At 41.3% G+C, this 25,651-nt stretch overlaps 1 protein-coding gene across 1 annotated transcript in view; it reads right to left on the bottom strand.

Moving 5' to 3' along the window:
- Positions 1-1,246: 1,246 nt before the first annotated feature.
- The window catches only part of Hh (hedgehog signaling protein), a 90,289-nt gene continuing 65,884 nt past the window's right edge, over positions 1,247-25,651 (bottom strand). Inside the window, exons 2-3 of the mRNA XM_076317890.1 lie at positions 8,149-8,410; positions 1,247-3,970 (exon numbers count right to left, since the gene is read on the bottom strand). Coding sequence (XP_076174005.1) covers positions 3,288-3,970; positions 8,149-8,410 — 945 coding nt within the window. The 3' untranslated portion in view covers positions 1,247-3,287. The remainder of the gene's footprint in view (positions 3,971-8,148; positions 8,411-25,651) is intronic.

The raw sequence follows: 25,651 nt of genomic DNA, 5'->3' as shown, positions 1-25,651 counted from the left end.
GATTGTAAATTGTTACGAAATCGATAAATAAGTCATCCATCTATTAATTTAAATTTGTAATATTTCTCAAATTTCTCAAAAAATTAATTACGAACGATAACGAAATTTGTCACGATTCTTTCAGAAATGTCATAACGCTTCGTATTTAACCTATGAGAATTGTAATTCGAAAAGACTCACCTTTCGTAAAAAGGCCTCTTGCGACAGTGTAAGCATGTTTTGGCATTATTTGTCTATTAACTTTTAAGAGAAGGATCTTTAGCTTATTTTGCAGGATAAATCGTCGATTCAAGTCGTACGAGATTCGCAGAGAAATATAGCAACAGAAAAACGTCGAAACGAGTGAATTTCATCACAATTCTTTTTCGTTTTTTAACCGAAGAGTTGATGTTCGAAAATTGAAATTTCAATGGAATAACCCAGTTAACTTCACTCTATACTACTTTATACTTTCTTCGTAGTCGGTACTTATAGATACTCGACGGAATTAGAACACGAATTATTGACGAATTGTTTAAGGATAAATTGATGTGTTTAATGTTATCACGAAAAGTCGAGTGATAAAATTTTTATTTAATTTTTGGTAACTCCTCGCGCGGAATGTTTCGAGTAATTTCAATCGATTGTCTTTCAGTGTACAATCGGAGCTATTGTATAATAATCATTTAATATATATACATATATAAAATATATATATTTTACACGATTGAAAATTGTATAATTTAAACGAATGGTCGATTGTATATTTTTATTTCTTAAAAGTTCTTAAAAATTTCGTCAAAATCTTTTTAAAAATCTAGAGTAACATTTATACATCGATATCTGTTCTTAAATAGCTACCTATACTTGATTCTACGCCGTGTTTACAAAATCTGTCCAGACGTCGATTTAATATTCTAAATTGATCAAAATAATTGTCGCGATATTTCGTTACCGTTAATTGTTACGAAAGATCCGTATCAAAGTATCGAAATGCAATTGCAATTAACTATCGCAAGATCCACCGGGAAACCACCCTCAGAAAAGGACACCAATCATACGACACCCCATACTGCTCCGTTTAATGATTTAATTCAATCTATCGATGGTATATATACATAATTTATAATTTGTTTTTTGCGCTACGTACAAATAATAATAATAATAATAATAATAATATAATATTAATAATAATAATAATAATAATTACTATAATATAATAATATAAAATATATAAATTTCTGGGGATAACTTAATCGTCAATGTAGCAACCGCTCTAGCGTAAATTAATTCTCTTCTCCTGTCGGATTTCAATGATCGAACCGAAACGCGATCTTCACGCTGGGATTACTATACAGCGAGGGGAAATTCGATGTTCCGTCTATGAATAGCATAAAATGCAGCAATGGATACGGATAAGGTTAAAACCAGTCGGGGGTGACAGCGTTATTGTCGCGAAATTTTTTTCGGGGGATTCTACGAAAAGGATAGAAAAACGAAAGCGAATAACGGACTATGTACAATAATTGATTCCGTCTTTTTTTTTTCATTTTTTTTTCGTTTAAGCGCGCTTAATCTATTTCCTTTCGCCTGGGTCGCTTGAAACAGGTGACAGGGGACGTAATACTTATTTTTTTTTTTTATCCGTCGTTATAGATTCTGGTTACCTAAGCAAGGGGGACAAAAAAAAAAGAAAGCGGAAGGAAAAGCATCACGCGACGAGAGTGTCAGGATTCAAAGGAGTTTCTATAAATTAACGTTCTCTAACGGTGGCGGCATTAGAAACGGACGAGAGGCAACGTCGAACGCTACAAGATCGATCTTGAAGCGAGGGTGAGTAGCGATTAGAAAGGGAGGTACAGTACGTTGCAGCGAACGCGAACGTGTCTTCGATCTGACCGAACAGGTGTTACCATTTATGAAAAATAAATAAAGAAAATACGAAACTCACCGTCGGGATTTATTTTTTTCCCCCGAACGTTTCGTGGAACCGCATAAATTACGATGTAAACAATTTAACCAAGCACCGCGCGATGTTTTGCAGTCTCTGTTAAGCGTTTTACCAACGATCGTTGCAAACATCTCACGGTATATACAGAATACGCGATTGAAAAACGTTATAAATATTCTTCCAATATTTCGCACGCCACTGCGCGTACGTGAATAAAAACTATATTTTACAAAACGCGCGAAAGCGTTTCGATAAAATCGGTAACATTCGCCAAGTGCTGGCAGATTTTGCCGTTTCGGTATATAAAAAATGCGTCAATAGAAAAGTTTCGCCAACGTTTTATGAAACACGGCCACATGCGATATATAAATATTTCAATCCAGTGGAAATACGAACGTAAAACACAGAATTATACAATTAAAAACGTTTCGTCGGTGACGAGAAGCATCGAGAAAAATTTCCGTGCACATTTTGACTTCCGTTTCCATCGATTTATCGACTCGACTGTTCGATTCTCAGTCACATTTAACCGGGCTCTGTCGCAGATCCATCATAGAAAACACGATGCTCGCGCATTCGTCAAGGAACGAGGAAGGAGAACATTTATATTATATACTCGTATTGTACACACGCTACAATATTAAGAGAAAAGCTCTGATCCTCTCTAAAGCTTCGTTTCGTTATTTTCGTCCTACATACCTAGTATACTACATGTCACTCGGTGAACGGAGGTGGGTCATCGGCCAACAAAACACATCGAGTACCTCTAAAACATTTCGCCTTCAAACGTTGGCCGCGTATCGAGTACGTTCTTCAAAAAATTACCTAGAGAAAAGTACTTCTCTCTCGTCCCCTCTCCAACTAGATACAATTTACCGACCGTAGTCTGATCGAAATTAATTGGCCGCTCGAAGTCAGCGAGGCGCTATCCCCACCACGTTTCTCTACCACCACCCGTTTCTCTACCCCCACCGCTCCACCTACCGTCGTCTCGCGCGAACCCGCGGATAAATCCCATGGAGGGTCGAGCGTTCCGCGAAAGTGGGAGTTGCGACTGGTCCGATTCGCGGTGGGGGGAGTATCCTTGAACGGCCAGTTGATTTTGATCCTACCCGAGCGGTCGCAAAGCAACAGAAACCGCGTACGATGCACAGGGGTTTCCCGCAATCGGTTCGAAGACGCCCGAGTACTCTAATTTCCTCGACGTCTGCTCAATCTGTACACGTTCCACCTTTCTCCTCGAGGATGCTCGAATCCTTTCGTCCTTCGAGGTCGTCCATGCAACGTGACTAACACCCGGACGCGTTTCACGGTCCGTTTTATACAACTAAGTTTCTCGATCCTCCTGGATCGACCCTCATTGATAAAGCATTCTGGTGGGCGTGATGTACGACGACACCCAGTACAGAAACGAGGCGTACCAATGTATACCCTCTTGTATCGTTCTACCGTCTTGCCTGACGTCCAGGTGCCTCGTGTCCTCGATGGTCAGCCTCCTTGCAAAGAAGGACTTCACGCTGCTCCAAACTCTATAGGGTAGGAAAGCGAAATGGGCGACCTCCTGACTGTCCACGAAGGCGTAGCAGGAAGCGACCACGTCGTCGACTAGGAGGGTGCCTTCAGTCGTCAGGGGTGCGTAGATGCCATCTTCGAGGACCAGTCGGTTGTCCACGACCGTATCCCATCGCAGACGATGTTCCACCTCGTTCTCGTCCGCAGGATCCCTCACGAGGATCTTGTCCCCTGGTTGCACCCTACCGGCAAAGATCGACGACCTGCCCTCCACCGGGACCAAATGGGCCGGCGTCAGTGTCAACACTCGGCCAGACTCTGTGGTCAGTTGTACGAACTGCCTCCTCTCTGTTAGAGAACGGTCCAAAAACGCGATCACCTCGCTGTAAACGATATCTCCGCGGGAATCCAAAGCGGCAATGCGGTCACCCAACTGCACCTGGTCCAGCCTTTTCGCCAGGCCGTCTTCCAGTCGCACCAGGCTCCTGCCTGGAAAGCAGCCTCCGGACTTGGCTGCGGACGAGGACTCTGAAAGCAGATAATCGATCGGTTAGGTTAGGTGGTATCGGTGGGATGCTTTGTGATCGAATATTCAATGGAGTACCAAGTGCCGAGTCAATGGAGACACAAGTCGATGAAAATTTGTATCACAATACCCTTTTTTTACTTATACCTGGAACTTTTCATCGGGATCAATTCCTCTTGCAAATGCGAGGCGAAAAGTCCTTTTCCATTTTGCGATCCGAAGCTTCGTTATCGAGGTACGAGCGGTTAAACTTTTTTCGCGTGCAAACGTTACGTTCTGTCGCGTGCGCATGCGCAACCGCACGATCAGCTGATCGGGATGTAAATGGAAACTTCAACTGCGTATATCTCGATAACGAAGCTTCGGATCGCAAAATAGTAAAGGAATATTCTGTTCCTCTTTACTCGAGGAATAGTTCTCGACGAAAATATACGCAATTCGAAAAAGTTGTAACAATTAGTACGGGCAGTATTGCAGAGAAGACGATAACGTCGACAAAATTACGAAATAAATTTCTCTTTGTTTAGATTGTTTCTCGTCCGTGATTGGAGGCTTCGAATTGGAAGAGATGGGATCGTTGGACCGAGTAATCGGATCTGTTGACGCGGCGCCATCGATCGGAACAGTCGCCGAGACGAACGAGCACGAACGAAAACACTCCGCGCGAAACGGGCCGTAACCATGAGAAACTCGTGGTAATCGTGGCTCTGGGACATGACATTGCGATGGTACTTCGTGCAATAGTTCCCCGCGAATAGTGGCGATTTCCCCCGGGAACCGTATCACGCTGACGAGATTGAGCGACGGCGGGCCTCATTTGAATTTAAATCCTCTCGCGTGACGCCATCGATCCGACTTACCGTCGAGTGTTTCTTTGTTGCGTTTAAGGCCACGTTTCCACTTGCGTATACGCATATCGTACGCGAAACGCTCGAAAAAGGTCACCTTCGAAACCTTATTATCGACTGTGGTAACGTCACGTCACGTGACTATGCAGATCAGCTCGCGTTCGACGCATCTTGTTTTCTGTCGAGACGACCGTTCGTGGATCGTTAGTCGCAAACGATAGGGGAATCGTTCACGAAGGAAACAGTGTGTGCACGAAGTGCTATAAAATCTCGTAATCACGAATATCGTAATTGTAAAGATCACTGTATTCGGCAAGCGGTACGAGACAAAGGGTTAGAATTGAGAGGTTATGTGATCACGTGGGTGACACTAGAGAGCGTTCCGTAAGCGATTTTACAGCTTTGGTGGATCTGTGTACTCACGTGGCGCGAGAACAAAGCGTTTTAGTGTTTATCGGTGTTTATTTGCGCTCCTGTGAAAATACCAGGTGAACTTGTTTGCGAATGTATTTCCACGATAATTCGAAGGCTGCTGTTTGACGAGAGGATCGTCGATGGAGATCGAAGATCGACCACGCGTCGAAATCGTGACTCGTGTCCATCGATGATACCTCGTCTCCTCCAGGCCACTTCAGCTCGTCTCCGAATATCGTTCTTTTGGCTCGTATCGATTTCGCGGCGATCGTTGCGCTGGAATCTAATTCGAGTCGACGGGCGCGCCTAGATTTATCGACATTTATTTTGAAACTCGAGCCACGATCGGACGACGAAACGAACCGTACGCTCGCGCAAAACATTTTTCAATATTTTTCAAGCTGTTCGCGAGCAACGAGAAGGACGTGAGCGATCTCTCGACCTCGAACGCTTTCCTCGTTGTACGTTAACGTTTCAGGCATGTTTGCGAAATGAACGTAACGAATGAACTGTTGATTTCGATATTGCGAGATTAGTTACACAGTTTGTTTATACACTTGAGTTGTAAAATAAAACAATAGTATATCGAGAGTAGTAATAATATGTCCAAAATAAGTCTCAATTATTATGAAAATGTGAGAATTGAATGCGTTTAGAATTTATTTAATTTGTATCAATCATTGTAATTTCGTTGTACAAATGAACGAATAAATGAAATACAAACTGTACCTACTTTGTATTGTAATTATTAGAAACTAAAAATGTAAATTTCATAATGGAATAAAAACCTTATGAAATAATTCTTGTATAACCTAGTCTTATAATTATTTTTTTAAACAAAATATTTAAGTTTAGTATTCTTTCGTACTGACACATACGACTGAGAGTCCATGGAATATGTATATAAAATAATTGATGATCATTTTCTACGATATCCTAAAGGTCTAGAAAAGTCGGTAAAACAGATCACTTCCTGTTATCGAAGGAGCCAGAGGCGCGGCGGGCAAAGTAATTTTGCGAAGGACTGATGCTCTATTAAAAAAATTCTCGCAAAAGGAAATCGATAAATAATACTTAATAAAATATTCTACAATATTAGCTCACTAATTTAGAATTGTACTGTAATTCTACAATATTTTATCCGGAATTATTTTCATTTTCTAACAAGTAATAATGAAGTTAGGGGTAAAAGTAATTTTACAATATTTGTTAATTATTCTGCTATTCTCGTGTTTAAGAATTGCGATATCTTTTGTAAATTGTTTATTTCACTCGCGTAATGCAAGGGATCTGTTGACATCGTTTTCAAAACTACAACTCGTATCGTAATCGTCGAGGATCAATAAGAGTCGATATCTGCTTACCATCTACTCAACAAATTAAGTGGCCAACCAGTCCACGATAAAATCGATACGTGATTCGATTAGCGTCTAGCTAAAAATATTTCGATAGATAATGGACGAAGAAATCGTGACGAAGCGAGAAATTAAAATGTGCCACACTAGAGGTATCTGGATTAACAGCGATAATATAATTTATTACGGATGGATCGCTAAATTGCTTCGATATCGAAAACAAATTCCTTTTAGGGAGTTTAAACGATAAAATAAAATTCATAAATATATTGATCGATAAAAATATCAAAATATTCTTATCAATTTTTCTAATAATATTTTACCGTTAATTTTACTCTTATTTCTGTCTTGTTACTTTCACCGGTAAATCATTTAAATTTAATATATTGCAAAGTATATTTATGCGGTGACAAATTATTTAATTACAATTCTCCTCACTGATCATTTTTTGCATATTTTGAATCGCAACCAAGTCCATTAGCAGTTATTTTGCAGACGTTAATAATTTTTATATTATTCCTGTCCCGTAATTTGTTTCTGAATTTACTGTTTAATAAACTGCTTAAACGTTTCTCCTATTGCAGTTATGTCTTTCAGCAGTGACGATAAGTTTTTATTGCGAAAGGTGAAATTGCACTGTACAATGTTTTAACGAGAAGACGAACAGCGGAATGCCGATTGACTTCTGCAATGTTGGTACACTGGTGTCCTTGATAAGTTAAATTGTCTTTAAACGGAAATAATTGAAATTTACGCGGAAATTAACCACAGCTATCGAATTAAATCGACGTAATGGCAATTTACATGGGAACGTCCACCGAAGCCTCTCGACATTCCTCTTCGATCGATAGTTAATTGTTATTGCATTCGCGTCGATCATCTTAAACGAGAACATTACGAAGATTGCAAAATTGCACTCATATAGAAGTTTACAAATGTCTCAAGCTAAAGACACAGGTGAGATATCTCCAGAAATACTCAAAGTACAGTTACGGATAAAATTATTGCTATACTTTCGAACGAGTGTTCTAATATTTGGAACTGAAAGATTTGCTGGTTAAAATAATCAAAATTGAAAGTTAAATACAGTATTGGTTACGTATGTTATTATGTTTGTAAATCAAGAAAGTAAAAATAAAAAATTACAGAAATTTCGGAGCTTTTGAAAATATAGTCAACCGAAACGTATGCTTTAAAAACTTCACTGGAAGTGGATTTTTGAGAATATAGTCAACCAAAACGAATGCTTTAAAAACTCCACTGGAAGTGGATTTTTGAGAATATAGTCAACCAAAACGAATGCTTTAAAAACTCCACTGGAAGTAGATTTTTGAGAATATAGTAAACCGAAACGAATGCTTTAAAAAATTGTAAAATATTTTTCACAGTTTTCTAATTACTTCGGATAAAGTTATTGTAATTTTAACGCGACGAACGATTTCCCCCAATAAAATGTTGCTACTGACCGCACGACGAGCTTTCAGAAGCTTGGTCACTTGTCGCGGGGTCGTTTCGCATGGGTGAAAGACGCATAAAAAATGAGAAACAAATGAAAATACTGACCAGATTTAACGGAGCAGTGGATGTGCGATCTGGACTCGTAGTAGACCCAATCGAAACCAGCTTCGACAGCGAGCCTGGCCAGCATTCCGTATTTCGAGCGATCCCGATCACTCGTTGTCACGTCGACGGCACGTCCCTCGTAATGCAACGAATCTGTCGCGTGTTTCCCTTCCTCGTCCCAGCCTTCTGTCACCCTCAGTTTCACCCCCGGCCATTGGTTCATTACCGAGATCGCGAGAGTGTTCAGCTTCTCCTTGCATCTCTGCAACATAACACTTACCAGGTTATTAAATTAATAACACGGATCGATTGATGGAGTTACGTTGGGATACCGTGCACTTGAAAGCGCAGGACATACTGCAATGTATGCAATGCACTCTGTGACCCTGTGATTACCTTATTGGTAATATTATTTATCTAGTCACTGAATCTTTGGTACGGTCTAATATTTTAGAGAACGCTTTATTATTCTGTTTGGTAGCTTCGATTCCTGCTAACTTATCTAGTGAGAAGTCTAGGAACATACGAGATTGTAGTCACAGCGACAAAGTATACTCTGGTATGAAATCTTTAGATCGGGATACATTTACCGCAGCACTGTGTAACAATTAAACTACTGTCTTTCAGTATAATGTGAGTATCAATGATGGAATAGTGAGACATTAGAAATCTTCTTAAAAATATTTTTACAAATGTCTCTGAAGAAATGATAAAATTAAAATCTTTATTACCAAATTTTTACACACGGAGATAGAATTATTTAAAGTTACGTTTACAAAGTGATTCAGAACTCATCCCACCTAAGAAAAGTGTTCATTAGATTTGTAGAACGTGTCCTGTGTAGCTACTACTATTACTTGATCTACGACTAACACTTTTTAAGATGTCCTTAGGACACTGATGTCTTTAATTTATGAAAACTCTTGAAGACCTGTTTCTATGTACGGGAAAGCACTGCATAGAAACTGAAATCTTTTCAAAGCTGCACTTGCAAGTCGATTAAAAACTACTAAAACCATATTTAAGGAAAGTTGTTTCTATTAGTAAAACATGTCTCATATAGTTACCACTATTACCTGAACTAGGTATCACTGACCTATTGTACCTCCCAATATCACCTGATCTACCATTGCCCTATATAGTTACCATTATTACCTGATCTATTATCAGCACGTTTTGAGACGTTCAGAGGACATCCTCCATCTATGAAGACTCTCGAATCACTATCAGTGTTGTAGAACAATTATTTGAAACTGCATCCACAATATGATTCAAAACTCTAATACCTAAAGACAACAGTCACTATTAGTCCCATTGGCACACTTGATATGCCCATAGGATATACTCCATTTACAAATACTCTCGAAACATTGTCCCTATCGATGCGAACACTAAGAAAACGTTCCAATCATTCGCCCCAAACCTAGAGACACCCGAAGACTTTCGAATCGCTTCGCATTTCTCGCTCCAAACAAAGCACCACAGTTTCCCGCCAACCCCATTGACACCGGGCGGTGTCCGCACTGGTCTCAGACTCGAATACTCCACAATGCTCCTACGAGGCACCACCGGATACAAATCCAATCCTCGATGAATTTCTCATTCCGGGGACCGAGGAATCTCTCCCCTTCCCATTGAACTCCGCCACTACCCCGAGTCTTCCACGAAGTTCCGCTTAACGCGATTTGTCCCAGGGGGTGCGAGTGGAGGGAGCCAGGACAAAAATTCGTCGATTTCACGCGGATGCTGGCGCGGAAAAAGGGCATAGTGCCGCGCGTAAACTTGCTCACCGCCAGGTAAACGCCCCCAGCGACTGGAGGGAAGGAGAGGGAATCACCAGAGGTGGTGTCGGGAAACGGATGCGTGTTTTGACCGGTGACCAGGACGGACACAGTGGGAGCCATCCGAGGGGGCTGTTTAAGGGACGAGCCTGTGGCGAATCAGGAGGCAAACAGGAGTATAAATACGACCGGTGTCGGGGGATCATTCGGTCACGGCGATCCTCTTCTCGTTTTCTTCTCAGCTCTCTCTCCTTCTCTCTCTCTACACCTATCTCTCTTTTTCTGGTTCCCTGTTGGCCATCTACCTGGCCGATACTCAGGCGCCCGGGGGCATCGGTCAATAGAGCGCGCGAGGAAACATGGACGAACAGGGATACTCCTCTGACTTCGTGTCACGGGAGGCAGCACGGATCCGTGTAAACCCCGTTTAATCCGGAACGCTACGTATCGAGGGCGCGAGAAGCCGGGCGGTTAGGGGGCCCCATTGACCGGAGCCGCGCGGCGGCATTGTCGAGGGACCCCTTCGAGCGAACCTGGCCCGTGTTTAAGTTGATTTTCGAGGGGTAATCGCCTACGCAGGGCCGTGTCATGCCTCGACGAGCCCGTACAAGCGGTTCCCTTGACGCCGCTGCCTTCTGCCCCCCCCCCCTGCTTTATTCTCGACCGGGCGCGTGGAAGAAGCTAATTCCCTGCCCCTGGGGTCTTTTCACCGCACGAAAGTCGAACCGATTTTTCTGCGGTCGATCGGTCATCGACTGGGGGGGGGGGGGGGGTTACCGATGAGTGCTGTTTAGAAATACATCGGAGGGCCAGGTGGGGTCCTATCGGTGCTTTTATCGAGTTTGAGGAAATTACATCTGGGGTAGGTAGTATGAGAATCAGGTTGGCGGGGCAATCATGTCTCAGTCTGTATCTGACGTTTGGACTCAGTGATTTGATAATGTGTCATAGTTTCAAACGAGGACAGGATGTGCTACAGAATCGGTTGGGTGATGCAATCCTGTTGCGTTTTGGGTCTGACGGTTGTGCTCTTCGAATGGCTGTGACTTTGCGAATATTACGAATTCGAACAAATCCTTTTGCAGATGTATTTTCGACGACGTGTACTTTGAGAGGGAGCGATAAAAGGAAATCGATTTTATCGTCGATGAGGGTATGCTGATACTAATGAATCGAACGAGGCAGGATGTGCTAGAGGTAGCTTTGTTGGAACTAAACTTTATGATCGGGTCCAAGGAGCAATTGCTCGATCAAATTGGAATCTTGCATTCACTTGGGTACTATACAAACAAAAGTATTTTTTAGAGTACGAGAATCTGTCGAATGGAGCGACCCTGTTGAGTTATGGATCTGTCGATGGGTGAATATCAAACCAGGCAGGATCTGTGGAGAAAGCTTTATCGTAATCAATTTTCATAATCGCGTCATATCTACAGAGCAATTGTCTGACCAAATTGGAATTTTGCATCGACCTGTGTATTACACAGAAAGAAGATTTAATTTTCAACCCTTGTTACTTCGTCTCTGAGTGCACTTAACACATGGACTCAACGTACATATCAAATTTCACCATCACAATCCTTAGTGCAGTTAGAAAAATCGAATTGACCCAGAAATTAAAGCAAGTATCCACACTACACTGTAAGCCAATTTTGCCACAAATTACTTCTTCGACCTAACCTGTGCTACAAACAGTAAGTGAAGTCAGATCAGCTACTCGTAATCTTTCGTGTCGTCGCTTCGAAATGGATTTGGATTCGATTCAAAGACAATAGTACGTTGTTTAACCACTCGTCGGAGTGTCCAAACTGACGATCCTAACCTGTACATCCGATAAACCAGTGTCCGGTGGTTGAAGAACAGCTTCAACATCTGCTCAATCCCGGATGCTAATTGCTGTTGCTGTTTTCCCGAGGAATCGTACACAGTCGACGATCTCTTTCAACATCACCGGTCCAAGTCGCGGGCCACGCTCGTTAATTCCGTGCACCGGCGTGGTCCATTGTGCCACGTTGAATTTCGCCCCGCGTCCTTATCCATTGAAACTCCGCCTTAAGCCACGGCGAGCGCTACGTATGTAACGCCGCGGTCCGCGAAGGCCGACAATGCGACTCGGTTCGACAGCGGGCACGAAACGAAACGAGGCTTACAATACCACGAATTTGCAGCTCTCCTTGCGGCAATTAGCCCCTATTGAGCCGTGCACGACAGCTCGAGGGACCGGTCCCGCCTTTTCTTCCTTCCGTCTTCGTCGTTCGCTCGGTCTTTTCTTTTCACTCCTAACCTCCCTCCCTATCACCCCCTCACCAGTCTTTTCGTATCCTCGTCGGATGAAAAGCAACGAGTCCGTTCCACGGTACGCGGTGTCACGGCCACGTGCACGCGATCGCCACAAGCGAATCGCACGGCCGTCGGCTGTCGGATGAATTCCCATTAAGGTTAGCCCCGAGGCCCCTGAATGAACCGCGTCGTTTGCTCGTCTGCGAACGAACGAACGCGTAATCGCGGTGTCGCTATATCGCGGTCAATAGACGGCCTTAATTCCATCGTGCCATTCTCCTGTTTCTTTTTTCGTCCTTTTCTCTTCGTGAACATTTTCGCAGCACCTATGAGACGCAACGCGTTCCGCGAGGTGGCGGACCGGGTCCAAACAATACCACGTGACCGCCGGCGGTCGCCATATTGGCAAGAGGTTATTCCCCGGGATACGTACTTACGAACGAAAGTTTTAATTTTTGCTACTATTACGTGAACAACGATGGACTGTATTTTATAATTCTATATCCGACGACAGAGATACTTTGAGAACAATAAGTTGGTCAATAAGTTTTATCGTTCGATAAGATAATTGGGCTATTAGGTTAGTCGTTTCATTTTTCTAAAGATGATACTACTGTCTCGATGAACACGTGTGAAGTGTTTCATGTAGATCTGTAGACTCGTTCGTATATTTACAGTTGTTCAAAGTCGAAGTGTAGTATTTTTTTACAATGGAAGAAACGATAACACTTATTGAACAATCTATAGTAAATCGAACGGAGAAAGAAATATGGAAGTACGTGTAACAGCACGAAAATATACGAACGATAGAGTTTAACTTGCGCATTTTCCAGAACAATATTTACGTTATTTAACCGAAGAGAGAATTATTATAATGTCCATTCTTACCTTGTTCTTTGAAACCAGGCATACACTTCTCGCGAATTTAATTCCTTGTTTTTAAATAATTAAAAATAATTTTCATCGATAGTCTGTAATAAATATTATTAGGATAGTTTACGGAATAGAATGTTAACCTTTGACTATCGGTAAGCTTTAAAGAATCGATATTTAAACAAATTTTTCCCATTTTATCTTCCCAACTATTTTCTTTCTTTATTGACGAACTACAGGTTTGGCACAAAAGTGCCATATGGTCGAATGGATTACACATTTCCAAATAGTCGCGCCATCATTGAACGATAATCGGTTCGACATACGGAAGAGGCACGTTAGGTCCCTGGGGACCGATTTGTCACCATGAATCGCGACTTTAATGGTGCAACCGACGTTAGAAATTAACTTCGTTCTCACAGTTATCGACGATTTCCAACGAATTCGCGTATGCACGGTGTACTTGGCCAGAGATCCAGCGCAAATTTACACAACGAAGATGTGCCCAGGACAAACACAATGTGTTTTCATACCGATGATTTATCATCGCTTCCGAAGGGAGTCGGTGTTTGAACGGGTGATAATAATTTGCACTGCTAACAATCAGGCATGCTAGAGCACGGCGTCAAACACATAGGGAAACAGTTGGTTTTTCGAAGGAAAGAATAAAGGATTACGCTGAGGGGAGAACACTTTGTTCGCATTCTCTGCTTGCACAGTCTGTATTTTTACGCTTACCGAAAATATATAGCGAAAATATAATATTATATATTTTTATATATTATATACAATAATATTATATTTTTATATTATTATATTTTCGCTCAGCGAAAATGCCTTTGTAATTTATAAAAGAACCTCTGAAGTGCAACAATGTTTCTGGTGAGTGTCGGTAAATCGTTACTTCTACACGTTAAGTGCTAATTTTTAATTTTCCGCGATTAGTGTGCCCCGAACATCGTTAAAATCGATTGTCTCGAAAAGGAAGACTAGTGGAAATAAAGTCTACTCCATTTTTGCATGCCGAATTATTTCACATTTAGTATACCCTGTATAATTGTCTTCTTAAAAGTTACCAAAGTGGAAAGAATTGTTTCTTTCTCTATTTTTTCATAAAAATGAATTGTCGAATTACTTTTGTCGAAATACGAAAAAGTAATTTGGTTTCCGTATCGAAGAAATTGATTCGCACCATTAGATTAAGTTCAATTATTCTCCTCCTCGGGAAATAATTCATTTTAATCGAAATAAAAGGTGGCTTACATAATTGAGGAAATCAAATTACGAATATTGATTTCCAATTTTCGTAACAATTTCAATGTATAATTTTATCTCGCTTTTGTACCGATCGTACACATCTTACACAGAAATTTGATTTTTCCACACGATATTCAGTTTCTTCCAAAGACGTATCATTATCCTTTACATTTAAAGTAGATCCTTTACATTATTCTTTACATTTACAGTAAATCCTTTACATTATCCGTTACATTTAAAGTAAGTTAAAAACTGACCGTTCGTGCCAGTATTCTCGAATAATTTAAATAGATGTAAAATATTCAAAAGGAATTTCGTGCACAGGTGTCGTGCAATCTCAAATGTCGATCGTTTCGAAATTTCGATCCTTTTGATATGTCGTCGTCTCGAATTTTGTATCGAGCTTTCTGTTCGCAAAGTGCGAGTCTGACTACGAAGAAGACGGGGAGAAAAAACGGGATGACTAATAATGAAGAAAAAGAAGAGGATAGGTGGGGAAGAACAAGAGGAGAACGGATGGGAACGAAGACGAGTGGGAGGATGAGAAAGACGAGTTAAAAGGAGGTGGAAGAAATACAAAGGGTGGCCGATATAGCTTCGTATAAAGAGAGGGAAGAATGGTGAAGAGCCCGAGAAATGTACTTACCGACCGTGGTGCACGATGGGGCGCCTTGTTCACCCAGCGGGGAATCCCCTGAGCCCCTCCCAGACTTTACATCTATTTACAAACATTTTGGCGGACCGGAGATAGAGTGAAACAGAGAATGGGCAGAGAATGCGCGCGGTTGGGCAAAGTCGAGAATGTCGGGCCTTATGAAAATCCATTTCGGGTGAAAAATGGCCTGGCCCGTAATCCATTAGGGGCACAAGGGCGGAAGGGAGGCAGAGACAGGGATGAAAAAAAGAGAAAAAAAAAAGGAAAATAAAAGGACACGCCACAAAGCCGCGCGCGAAATATCCTCAAAATGGATCGCGAGTTTCGTGCAGGAGTCATGAGCGAATCGTTGTAAATAAACGGTCGAAAACAACTTAACTGGTTGAGTGTCGGGTCCGATATCTGTGAAGCTTTCCACAAGGTTAAAATGTTGTCTTCGGACGATAAATAATGGAGACTTCCATATTAGAATACTCTACATACGATTATTTGTGTAATTGCAAAATTGAGATTAAATACTGACATAGTAGAGTGACGTTTTGTATTTGACAATTTATTGCAAACGGTTAAATACTAGATTGTTCAACCTACGTTAACGGTTAATACAGATTGAACAACCTGTTACGATTATTTACGTAATTAAGAAGAGACGTAGGATGCTCGAATATTTGAATAAATTGTCGATTCTCTTCGTTCCTACTCGAATAAATAAAGTTTAATATCAGAAGAGTGATCGTTATGATATTTATACGTCTTATTAGTTTGGATTTGGGAGATTCTGTTGTACTGCAAGTGATCTAAAATTTGTCTAATACTGATTCTTGTAAATAGAAAATTCAGAAATCTTTCTAGATTTACTTCCTTTAACACTAGGATTAACTCTTTTCGGTTAAATCTTTTGGAGTGAAAAGTTATGTGTCATGCAGTGGTACCAATCGTATTCTAAGAACTACTATGGATTCTTGGTACTCATTCGTTGAAACTTTATGTACTCTTTTTGAAGTGACAAAATAAAAATGTTTGATTACCTGATCTAGCTCTACTTACTATTTTATGTAATTTTCTCTTGAAACGTAAATGAATGACACCAATGAATAATAGGTTGCTCAATAAGTTTTGTTGTTGATAAGAAACGGAGCTATTAGGTTCTAACTACAGTCGTTCAAAGATGAAGTGTCATAGTATTTTTTTACAATGGAAAAACGGCAAAACTTATTGAACAACCTCGTACACCAATTTTCATTAAATGTTACGAGAATTTCTATTATCGTCGATGAATTTTTTTTATATGTTTCACGTACTGTTTTTCATCAATCGTTAATTAAAGGAAATGTACATTGGTACCATTTACACCATTTTATGGTAATAAGAGGTTTCTAAACAATCCTGAAGAAGAAACTAAATTAAGTAACAAGATTTATTGAATAACCAACGGTGCCACGTAGACTTCGTCAAACGTTAAATATATTAAAATAAATAACTAATAATGCTAAATTTATTTATCCGTTAATTTAATTCATTTCGCGCAATCTACTTATTCACTTAAATCGAACGTTGCTCAATATCTGTAATTATTTTAAGCCGATATTGCAATTATAAAATCAATCGATGTAAATTATTAACGATGTAAACTATCTATATTTGTCCGTTTATTTAAATTTAATTTATTTCACGGAAAGCTAAGCCTACTCATTCTCTTGGGTCGATCGTTGCCCAAGAGTCAAAGTTGACGATGTATTAGAAAGTCTAAGTAATTAATATTTATCCGCAACAACTGTCGGGATGAAACGCGATACGGGCAAAAATGAGTTTGCGAAAAGGTTAGTGAAAGTCCTATATAGGTTTCAGATAGCTCGAAGCCTCAAAGTCGACCGAGCGTGGACTCGTGCTTAGCGACATCCGATCCCCCATGTGTTAACACGCGTTCGACAATCGTAACTATGCGATTATGTTGTAACATATGGAAATGTTTATTTCTTTCGCCAAAGTACCACGTTAAACCACAATCGTTGAATTAATCGAATTAAGTGTCGTTTGATTCTTTTAACCACAATCGTTGAATTAATCGAATCACGTATCGTTTAATACGAAGTATTTTATTTAACTATCCACGTTATTTGTAATGACATCTACGTATACGTAACGTAAAGTGTCTTGGAAAATACATGTTTTGTTACCTCTTTATTTAAAAACGCCTCTTAGAAAATTGGTTCGGGGTCTGGTCCCCGAATCTGGTTCGAGGTTAGGTCTGGTAAATATGGCGGACGAGCTAAATCCTCGTATTTTGGTTCACAAGACTTTTTTCACGAGAGAATGGGACCCTATTCGTTAATAGTAAGAATATTTGTCTTTCAACTTGTCACGAATGATAATATTCTTCCTAACAAATTACAATAAATAACACCTATCATGGATTCCAAAACTGTCACCGTTAGTTTCTTGCGATGCAAATGGCGATGCAGTTCGATGCAGTTCGATGCAGAAATAAATCGTTAGAATTACCGAGCGTCTAGTTCGGCTCACGAGGTCGACGGTAGGATTCGACAGTAATTGATTCTCTTTCTTGTAACAAATTACGGTGGATAACCCTTACCGTAAAAACCATCACCGTAACTTTCTTAGAATGCAAATGGTGCTGCAGTTCGAATGCAGAAACGGATCGTTGGAATTACCGAGCACATTTCCTTGATTTCTCTGGTCCTGGTTCAGCTCACGATCCACTTCTCTAGCTGCTAAACTTCACTAATTTTGTTCGAATGTTATCGACGTTCTACAAATCCTCTAGTTAGGCTCTTTGAATGATGGATTGTCACCTTCCACGTTGGAAGGTAAGTCCTCGTAGGTTTACTGCGTTCTCCGATGTTGAGCCTGCTATCACCAGGAAGGAAATGAGGAAGCTACTGACGAAAGGCAACCGTGTATTGGTCCTTTCCCCCACCCAAAGTTACGTTGATACTACGCATAGTTTCGAGCACAGACCGAGCGAGTTTAAGGTTGAAACTTCCAATGTTGTTGAAACTTTTCGTGTACATAAACAGTCTTCCGTGGCCGAAACTGGCATTGAAACGTACTAAGAACACGAAAATAATTTCAACAGGTAAATGGCAACTAATATTTAAAATTCACCAAACGATACCTGCAATTGACACTGGAGTACATACTCGACTGGAAAAGAAACAACTATTCGAGGATTGATATTAGAACTACCAAACGATTTAATTTGACCTGTTTGCAGCACGAAGGATAGAATATTCGAAGTAATTAGCCATAAAGATGGAAATATTAAATATTAGTATTACAATATTTTTGTTTCTTATAATATTTTAATTGACTTTCCCTAGGCAAATTTCACTGTACAGTTATGTGTTTTATTATTGTACATTGTTTACAAAGAAAATAAAGAAACATTTTTGTTCGTTGCCTTTTGATTTATAATCATTCCCTCATGTATCCAACCGACTTTTAATTCTATTAAGAGAACACTTATCTTTTATTTTTACTAAAGAATATTACTGTCCCTATACAAATTTCGTCCACTGTATATAAGCAATATCGAAGATTATCAAACCGCGTTCTACAACCATCAACAACGTTGAATATTTGCGTAAATTTTGACTATCGAACGTACAAGTTGCAACTGTAATTCTCTCACCGGAATTAAATAGTAAAAAAAAAAAAATTATTCCCGATATTATGCATCCGTAGTTCCCACCGATACTCACTCACCTGAACGCTCAAAGAGAGTGCGAGTTCCAAGACGTTTCGAAACGAAAGAGCATGGATTTTACGTAACCAATACCTCGATACAATGTATCCCAAAGTAAACGCTTGAACGTTTCCACGCCTTACACCTTAATATATCAATCATCGGTCATCAGCGATTGATTTCCAGTCACGCGTGAACCCACGCGACAGGTATAATAGAGGCCCACCAGACCTAACGATTTATCGCGCGATAAGTTGTACAACGGTGGTTGATACGACTCGTTCGAACGATAATTGCAAAGTGTCCAGCGTTGTCGTACAACGTGTACGGTCGTGTAGCAGCTCGGCGAGGGTAATACGATGCCGTGCCGGGACATGCTATTGCAACTCGGCGGGTCGTTGTACAATAAATCGTCGCGCCTATGGCATCTATAAAGTGAAGAATTTTCCAACACCGCGACACGATGGAATTCGGTCTCACCGTGGTCGTCGAGGAACGTCACGAAAGGCGGATGAAAGGCAAAAAGCAAACTAGTTTTGGCCGATGATGGACTGGACGCGACAGGTATAATGTCCTCTCGGGCTCGAGCAGCCTATCTCCGCTTCATCTCTCACCTCGATACCCGTTAATTATCGAGCGTCTATCACTTACACCTCGTTTACATGCACCGTATCTTATCTCGTTCAGCAACCGGCCCCGGTGTTAATCCTCGCGCTGACCGCCACGGTTAACCATGCCACGGCAATTTCAATTCCATATTTCCAACCAGTGGTTCATCTGCATTGGAATTCGCGAGCACCGGTTTAGGTACGACGATCTGGGGCCGAGGTGACCGCGATAATTGGACTTAAGGTACCTTTTCACGTGGCGGTGATCCTCTATCGCGCGAAAGTCGAATCGATTTTTTCTGTGATAGATCGATCATCGAGTGGGCGGTACCGATGAGTCTTTTATGGAAATACATCGGAGGGCTAGGTGGGGTCCTATCGGTGCTTTTATCGAGTTTGAGGAAATTGCGCTTGGAGTAGGTAGTATGAGAATCAGGTTGGCAGGGCAATCATGTCTCAGTCCGTATCTGACGTTTGAACTTAGTGATTTGATAAAGTGTCATAGTATCAAACGAGGACAGGACGTGCTACAGAATCGGTTGGGTGATGCAATCCTATTGCGTTCTGAGTCTGACGGTTGTGCTCTTCGAATGGCTGTGACTTTGCGAATATTACGAATTCGAACAAATCCTTTTGCAGACGTATTTTCGACGACGTGTACTTTGAGAGAGAACGATAAAAGGAAATCGATTTTATCGTTGATGAGGGTATGCTGATACGAATGAATCGAACGAGGTAGGATGTGCTAGAGGTAGCTTTGTTGAAACTAAGCTTTATGATCGGGTCCAAGGAGCAATTGCTCGATCAAATTGGAACCTTGCATTCACTTGGGTATTATACAAACAAAAGGATTTTTTAGAGTACGAGAATCTGTCGAATGGAGCGACCCTGTTGGGTTATGGATCTGACAATTGAACCCGTGCATGGGGATCTGTCGATAGGTGAATATCAAACCAGGGAGGATCTGTAGAGAAAGCTTTATCGTAACCAATTTTCATAATCGCGTCATACCTACAGAGCAATTGTCTGACCAAATTGGAATTTTGCATCGACCTGTGTATTACACAGAAAGAAGATTTAATTTTCAACCCTTGTTACTTCGTCTCTGAGTACACTTAACACATGGACTCAACGTACATATCAAATTTTACCATCACAATCCTTAGTGCAGTTAGAAGAATCGAATTTACCCAGAAATTAAAACACGTGTCCACGCTACACTTTGAAACGGTGTCATGGCGGCCGAAGTTACGATTATTCAGTCATTTGAGAGCATACCTTTGAGGATTTCAAACGACAACAAAAATCGTTTTGAGACTTTTTTTGGAAAAAAAAATCTGATAATTAGTATTGAAAATTCAACACCTGATGCACCGAATCGCAACGATCGGGACGAGTACGTCTAGCCGGATGGAACGACGAGCGCGTAATTGGATATCTCAATTTCGCGCGAAATGAAATGAAGGTTTTGTTGGGTACCACGGATGTAGTCTGGAGATTCTTGGGAGAAGCTTGGTGAAAGGGTAGCCGAACAGTGGTCGGAATTTAATTAACCTTTGAGTGTCTTATGGACACACGTGACCTATATAGTCCGTATTTGAGAACGATTGGCATTCACGACTTATATATGTTCGAAAGTCAATTATAAAATGGCAGTGTTCTGTGAAAATGGTTCGACTGGTAGGAGGGCATATGCTACACATTTTTCAGTTATATTTTTATCATGTTAATCAGTGACGAAGACGATGATTTGTATTTCCAATTTTGTATTTGCAGTTAATAAATTACTTTCTCGTTATTGGATTATTATTTATTTTTCAAAATTGAAAGAAGAGCGTATGTTATTGTATCAATTGCTTCTTTAATTGTTAAAGTGAACAACGTATCGTCTTTAAATTTTCTTGTACGTACGTTCTCCTTCTATTCATTCCCTTAGTCCTTTCTTTTCAATTTAATTAATCTTCGGTTAAATATTTTCACTAAGATTTAATTTAAACGAACTTTAAACTCGTACCATTTGAATCTTTCTTCGGACGATTTATCGACGATTTTTAAATAATAGTTCACATATCGAATCGAAATTTAGAATATTCCTAACGAAATAATACTTATTGTCACATGTGTGTTGGATTTTGAAGACCAAATAGCAGCGATGAAAGGAACAGTCGCGCGATATTATTTGCGTCCCGTGACATTCTTCGCATCGTGTGACATTATTCGTGTCATATGACAGCCCGGTTCTTCTTCATAGTAAATTGCGCGATAGGAACGTTAGTCGAATCGTAATGAACCTTATACAATGACTTTCTATTGTTCAAAGCATCCCGACAAATTTTTTAAATGTTCACGAATGTTAAACGAATTTTCACGACCTCTTCGTAACAAAGGGGTTATAAATAACTTTCCACAAAGAACCATAACGTATTTGACGAACCTACACAAACTTACAATGTTATCGTTTTCCTCTAGTTTTCCCTCACGTGGAATTTATTATTTGTTTCCTGCCCTTGACCATTACTATTTAATATCTTAATAAACACAGAAGGAGGACATCGGATCTAACTCTTCCTTGCAGACTTCTTAATTAAACATATCGAGCGTCAGATTTCCCAAGTAAACGAATATATTATAAATGCGTCGGAAAGGCAATCACCTGAGTCTACACCTAAACGACTATACTCCCCGACCTGGACACACCGATCATATTACCAGCTTATGCAATCTGGCAAATAGTTGTGGCAAGGAATCAAATTTCCTTCGACGTATCTATTGCTTCTTCCTGATCATAAGGGCATAGGCTGACAATATACAAGTTACTCGAAAAATGGTCTTAAAATAATAGTATTATTCGATAAGTTTCATCGAACGACAAAACTTATGGAGCAACCTTAGCAATCGTGTTAAAGTTCTCACGCTCGAGTGGCTCCCCTCCACCATTTGCAAATAAACAATTCTAACCTCAAACACGTCCCAAGTCTTCGACGTGGCCATCGAACGGATTCCAACGGAGTCTGGAACACGTCCGCGAAAATTATCCATGAAAAAGAAAAAAAAAAGAAAAGGCACACCGTCTGAACGACACGTATAATCGGAAACGTCGGGCAAAGGTAAGAAGGTCAAGGGAAGAAGTTAAGAATAAAGCAGAAGAGCAGAAAACAAGAAGAAGAAACAGCAGCATGAGAAGAGAAAGCGAAAGATGGGCCTCCTTCTGATCGAAAAAGGGGGTTGGGTCCGAGATGAACGAAGATGGTGAAGGAGGACTGGGCTCCATCCCAGCATCCAGAGTTCGGGCCCCGCCCCGCTGGTTTCGTCTCGAGTCCTTCTCCTCCCCCGTCCCGTTTCAGCTTCACCTTCGCGGCCAGACCAACCTTTTATTCCATTCTCCTTGTTTCAACGTGCTCGTACCTCTCCTTCTCCCTCGTTCTTCCAGCGCCACTCCACCTTCTCCTCCGATTTCTTTCTTGCCCCTGCAACGGTCTCCCCACCATTCGGGTCCCGCTCGTCACCTCCCCCACCTCCTCTCCGCCGCTGACCACATTTAGGGGGCCCAGAAGAGAGAGCGGGCAACTCTGCTCTGCTCTTGATATTCCATTCACCGGCCCCCCTCCCCCTCCCCCGAAACGAACCGCCCAGACGTCAGCTGATCTCCCAGGAAGTCGCTTCCCCTTCGATGGAAACAGATCCCTCGACGCATCTCCGTGGACACGTCGCCTATTATCGACCCGCTGATCTTCGGGAATTCGAATTCTCAGACAGTGAGATGTCCTGGATTTTCCTTTACCTTCATCCTTTTTTTTTCGCATCCTACGAGCTTCACTCGCGAAGATTCAAACACTTCGGTGCGGGGGAGGGTATAAACAGATCTCGGTAGATACGAGTTTCTCGTTCGGAAAGTCCGCGAACGGACAGATCGATTCGAGGGATCGGTAACGCGTCAGAGGACAACGGCCCGAGGGGCACCGAAGAGATGACACGGCAACAATGGGGCCCCGTGGTTTGAAGGAGAATCACGCGAGCTCGCGTCGAGTGTTTATCGAGCTCTCTAGATGGGTCCCGAGCGAGCCTTGAAGAGTGCGACCCCGGTGCCTGGACGACCTATCTCACGCTTCTTCGTCTTCATTCCTCCTCTTCTCTTTCCCAGTCATTCATTTGCTCGGTGCACGACGCGTATCCGCCAGTGCAAACACACGATGGACCTCGAAGACGTTGGATCTCGAAGAAAAGTCGGACCTCGGAGAAAAGTCGGACCGACCCCGGAGAAAAAATTGGACCTCGATGAGAAGTTTTACCACGAAGACGTTTCGGTCGCGATCGGTTCTTTTGTTCGTCGAGGCTCAGGGGGCACAAGCCGGGGCCCCTGGGGTTTTGGACGCGAACGAACTCTCGTGATGTCGCAATTTGCGGTCTGGCGCGAACTCGCTCTCTCCGCGGGCGAATTAAACCAACGGGCGAGACGACACTTCCTGGAAGCCCTCGGTGGGCATCGCGATTCTCGAACGTGGAATTTTCGGGCTCTCGTGAACTCTGGCGACGTGTCTTCGACGCCTTCGTTGGGTTGGGTTACAGCCACGTTGCATACCTGCAGACCGACGCGACAGAGGGAATGGGTGCGACAGGGAGACGGAAGCGCGGTCGCGGAGGATTGGATCCTGGAACGTTGCGCGGACAAGCCTAGATCAGCGAATAAATAATTCATCGTGAATTCGCAACGAGATACGGGATTTCGAATCTGTTCGAGCCTGGCCTGATTGTGCAATCCCTAAGGCGTTGCGTAATACACGATTGGGGATAGACCTCCATGTTTGAGGCATACGTTTCCAAAATGTGGATCATTCATGTATTGAACAATATTTGTTTTGTTAGAAATAAGAAAATTTACCAAATCTTCTCCTTTTTCCTCTTTTTACTGTTGACAATCTTTACTCCCTGCATCTTAATAATTATAATGTATTATGTAACCCATGATTGGGGATAGACCTCCATATTTGAGGTATACGTTTCCAAAATGTTGTGGATCCTTCGTGTATTGAACAATATTTGTTTTGTCATTAATAAGAAGGTGTACCAATTCTTCTCCTTTCTTCTCTTTCTACTGGTGATATTCTTTAACCTCCAACATCTTAATAATCATTATGCATTATGTAATCTATGATTGGGGACAGACTTTCATATTTGGGACATACGTTTCCAAAATGTTGTTTATCTTCCATGTGTTGAATTATTCTTTTTTCCTCTTTCTACTGTTGACAACCTTTACTTCCAACATCTTAATAATCATTATGCATTATGTAATCCATGATTGGGGACAGACTTTCATATTTGGGACATACGTTTCCCAAAAGTTGTGGATCCTTCATGTATTAGATTGTTAAATATGTAATGTATTGAACAATATTTGTTTTGTCATCAATAAAAAGGTGTACCAATTCTTCTCCTTTTTCCTCTTTCGACTATTGACAATCTTTACTCCCAACATCTTAATAAGAATAATGTATAATATTATGTAATCCATGATTGGGGACAGACTTTCATATTTGGGACATAAAACACAAAAAGTTGTGGATCGTTCATTTCATACGTTAAATATTATTTTTTTCTCACCATCCATCATTAGATGATACTCTACCTCTTCTCTCCTGCTATCGTTTTCAATCTTTGCTCCTAACATCTTAACACTTTCTAACCTCTCGATTGTGCCCGATTGTGCCCGATTGTGCCCGATTGTATTACGACTTTTACAATTCTATTCAAACGTCACAATCGTGAGTAATAAATTCATATTTTATACTTCAAGGAAGTTTACATATTTACGAAAAACGCTAGAAACTTCCCACCCGATAACTCAATTCGTGACTTACGGACTCATTCCCCAGAAAGCTCCCCAATTACTCGTATTAGCAACAGTTCGTATCCCAAGTATATCGAACGACAAAACTTATCGAACAACCTAGTACTGTTCGATAAGTTTCATCAAACGACAAAACTTAATTATTCATAACCTAGTACTGTGCGAAAAGTTTTGTCGTTCGATGAAACTTATCGAACAACCTAGTGAGTTCGGTCTAAATGTTGTTTACAAGAACCTAATCTCTCTAGGACTCGCAGTACACGGTGTAAACAAACGAGAACGCGTAATTATCGCGAGCGATTGCTCACGGTACATCGGGCGTTCCCATTGGTGTGAATGCTCGTGTGTAAAAAAAGAACGAGGTTATAATCATTTCGTCCATCGAGCGCGCGCATCACGCGAGCGCACCACTAGCGCCGCCAGTGGGAATCAGGCTCAATTCGCGGATCGCCGGAGACAGAACAGGGCCGCGAAAGGCGACCAGGGGCTAATTTT

This window comes from Ptiloglossa arizonensis, chromosome 8 (genome assembly GCF_051014685.1).
Source record: "Ptiloglossa arizonensis isolate GNS036 chromosome 8, iyPtiAriz1_principal, whole genome shotgun sequence".
Taxonomy (NCBI): domain Eukaryota; kingdom Metazoa; phylum Arthropoda; class Insecta; order Hymenoptera; family Colletidae; genus Ptiloglossa; species Ptiloglossa arizonensis.
This window is presented reverse-complemented; position numbering and strand designations above follow the sequence as displayed.